The sequence below is a fragment of the Carlito syrichta genome, unplaced genomic scaffold (genome assembly GCF_000164805.1).
Source record: "Carlito syrichta isolate Samal-C Ts95f unplaced genomic scaffold, Tarsius_syrichta-2.0.1 Scaffold106283, whole genome shotgun sequence".
NCBI classification, from domain to species: domain Eukaryota; kingdom Metazoa; phylum Chordata; class Mammalia; order Primates; family Tarsiidae; genus Carlito; species Carlito syrichta.
This window is the reverse complement of record NW_007050379.1, coordinates 1-2,326: the sequence shown is the minus strand read 5'-3', so window position 1 is coordinate 2,326 and position 2,326 is coordinate 1. Positions and strand designations below refer to the sequence as shown.

Here is a 2,326-nt window from a genome sequence, read left to right as displayed (position 1 = left end):
TACAACGGACTGGTTGCCGGCCTGCAGCGCCAGATGAGCTTCGCCTCTGTCCGCATCGGCCTCTATGACTCTGTCAAGCAGTTCTACACCAAGGGCTCTGAGCGTGAGTATGGAGCTGGGCCACAGGCCCTTTGGCCTTTTTTCCTTGGTGATGAGTGATCTTAGTTCATTAACCAAACAGCTCCTTCAGGCCCCATGATCCCTAGGAGGAACAGAGAACTAGAAGGGGCCCTGATTCTCCATGTGATTCCTGAGTACCTGGGCTATGCCAGGCTTGAGCAGACATTATCCTGTGACAGTCCTCACCACCACCTTGGGGAGAAGGTGGTATCTATCATCCCAGTGTTACAGACGAAGAGACTGAGGCTTGAAGTGGGGATTGGGAGGACTTGGCCAAGGGCACAGTGGGGAGCCAGAAAACACACCCAGGTCTCTTACCTTAAAGGTCAGCATTCTTCCATCTCCTCTCCTTAGCATGCCATGCCAACATTCCATTTTACACGTGAGGAAACTGAGAGCCTGAAAAAAGTTTGACTTTCCCAAGAGCACATGGCAGGGAGAAGCAGATCCAGGATGAGAACCCAAGCCTTAGGAGTCCCAGTCCATCAGAAAGCCACTTCTTTCTGAGCCTTGGCTTTCACGTTTGTCAAATGGGAATGGTTCTGATTTTGCAGGCCTGTTGAGCGAGTTAAATGAAAGTGCTTTATGAAAGAAGCACTTTCTCCATTTGTTGTTATTCCTTGCTTTTGTCCCTAGCAAGTAGTAGACATTCACAATGATATTTTGTTTGCTGTGAGGAGTTCTAGGAGTGAGAGTTTGTCTGGATCTTATTCCCAAAAGCAGGAAAGGACAGTGACGTGGTTTTGGTGAGGAGGGATGAGGTAGAAAACAAGTATGAACCAGCTGACCACTGGCCTCCATGGTTTGCCCACAGATGCCAGCATCGGGAGCCGCCTCCTAGCAGGCAGCACCACAGGTGCCCTGGCTGTGGCTGTGGCCCAGCCCACAGATGTGGTGAAGGTCCGGTTTCAAGCTCAGGCCCGGGCTGTAGGTGGTCGGAGATACCAAAGCACTGTCGATGCCTACAAGACCATCGCCCGAGAGGAAGGGTTCCGGGGACTCTGGAAGGGTGTGTATACCAGTTGTTTTCCTGTCCCATTTTCTTCCTCCCCTGTTTCCTGGTCTCACACAGGCTCTCCTTCCTCCTATAGGGACCTCTCCCAATATTGCTCGTAATGCCATTGTCAACTGTGCTGAGCTGGTGACCTATGACCTCATCAAGGACACCCTCCTGAAAGCCAACCTCATGACGGGTGAATTGGGGTAGATGGTGCTGGGTCTTGCCCTTTCCCCAACCCAGGAGCAGGTGTGGGAGTCTCCTTGACACCTGAAGACTCCGTCTTTTCATCCTGTTTGCCCTTCGCATAGAGTGAGATCATACCTCTTACCTGCCATGTTGAAGCCAGCTGGAATGAAGCGCCCACTCTGCATGTTGAGGAACTGAGGCTAGATTGGCAAAATGACTCTTAGGCCCCCAGAAAAGGTCCCAGCTAAGGTCCCAACTGAGTCTCTGAATCTTTAAAACCATGAGAACTCTTAGCTACTTAAGTACTTCCCTTCTGGGATGATGAGTGAGGAGCCTGACTGCCGTGCCTGTTCCTTCTTGGCAGATGACCTCCCTTGCCACTTCACTTCTGCCTTCGGGGCGGGCTTCTGCACCACCGTCATCGCCTCCCCTGTCGATGTGGTCAAGACGAGATATATGAACTCTGCCCTGGGCCAGTACAGCAGCGCTGGCCACTGTGCCATTACCATGCTCCAGAAGGAGGGGCCCCAGGCCTTCTACAAAGGGTGAGCTTCTCATCCACCCCACCCAATTCCAGGCCCATCCTGCAAGTGGGAGAGGACTACCTGGAAGTGAGTAGCAACCAAGCTGAGACTATTTGTGGTCCTGGTCCTTCACCAGCATTCACTCTTAATTCCTTCCAGAGTTGCTGCTATCGCTATTTTGTGGGTGCTAAATGGAGACTCAGGGAGGGTTCTTGCTCATCGCCACACAGCTGTGAGGCTCAGTTCATTAAGTCTCCCAGCCTTCTTTGGGACAGAGCAGCTGGGTTGGATTGGATGCCAGGCTCAGTGAGGGAGGCGGTGCCCCTGTGACCTGTGTTTTCTCTCCCCTAGGTTCATGCCCTCCTTTCTCCGCTTGGGTTCCTGGAACGTGGTGATGTTCGTCACCTATGAGCAGCTGAAACGGGCCCTCATGGCTGCCTGTACTTCCCAAGAGGCTCCCTTTTGAGTCTCTCCTGCTGCTGACCTGATCACCTCT

General features: G+C 52.6%; 1 protein-coding gene across 1 annotated transcript; it reads left to right on the top strand.

The window, feature by feature from the left end:
* Positions 1–6: 6 nt before the first annotated feature.
* On the top strand, positions 7–2,326 carry LOC103269488 (mitochondrial uncoupling protein 2). Its single transcript, XM_008067067.2, has 5 exons — positions 7–103; positions 935–1,129; positions 1,212–1,313; positions 1,671–1,851; positions 2,182–2,326. The coding sequence occupies exons 1-5, from the start codon at positions 34–36 to the stop codon at positions 2,294–2,296; spliced, it is 663 nt and encodes a 220-aa protein (XP_008065258.2). The 5' UTR covers positions 7–33; the 3' UTR covers positions 2,297–2,326.

Bases quoted from the DNA above. Each gene is read 5' to 3' on its own strand.
- LOC103269488 (XM_008067067.2), top strand. From the start codon at position 34: ATGAGCTTCGCCTCTGTCCGCATCGGCCTCTATGACTCTGTCAAGCAG. The intron at 104-934 runs GTGAGTATGGAG...GTTTGCCCACAG, and splicing joins CTACACCAAGGGCTCTGAGC to ATGCCAGCATCGGGAGCCGC. The intron at 1,852-2,181 runs GTGAGCTTCTCA...TCTCTCCCCTAG, and splicing joins CCCCAGGCCTTCTACAAAGG to GTTCATGCCCTCCTTTCTCC.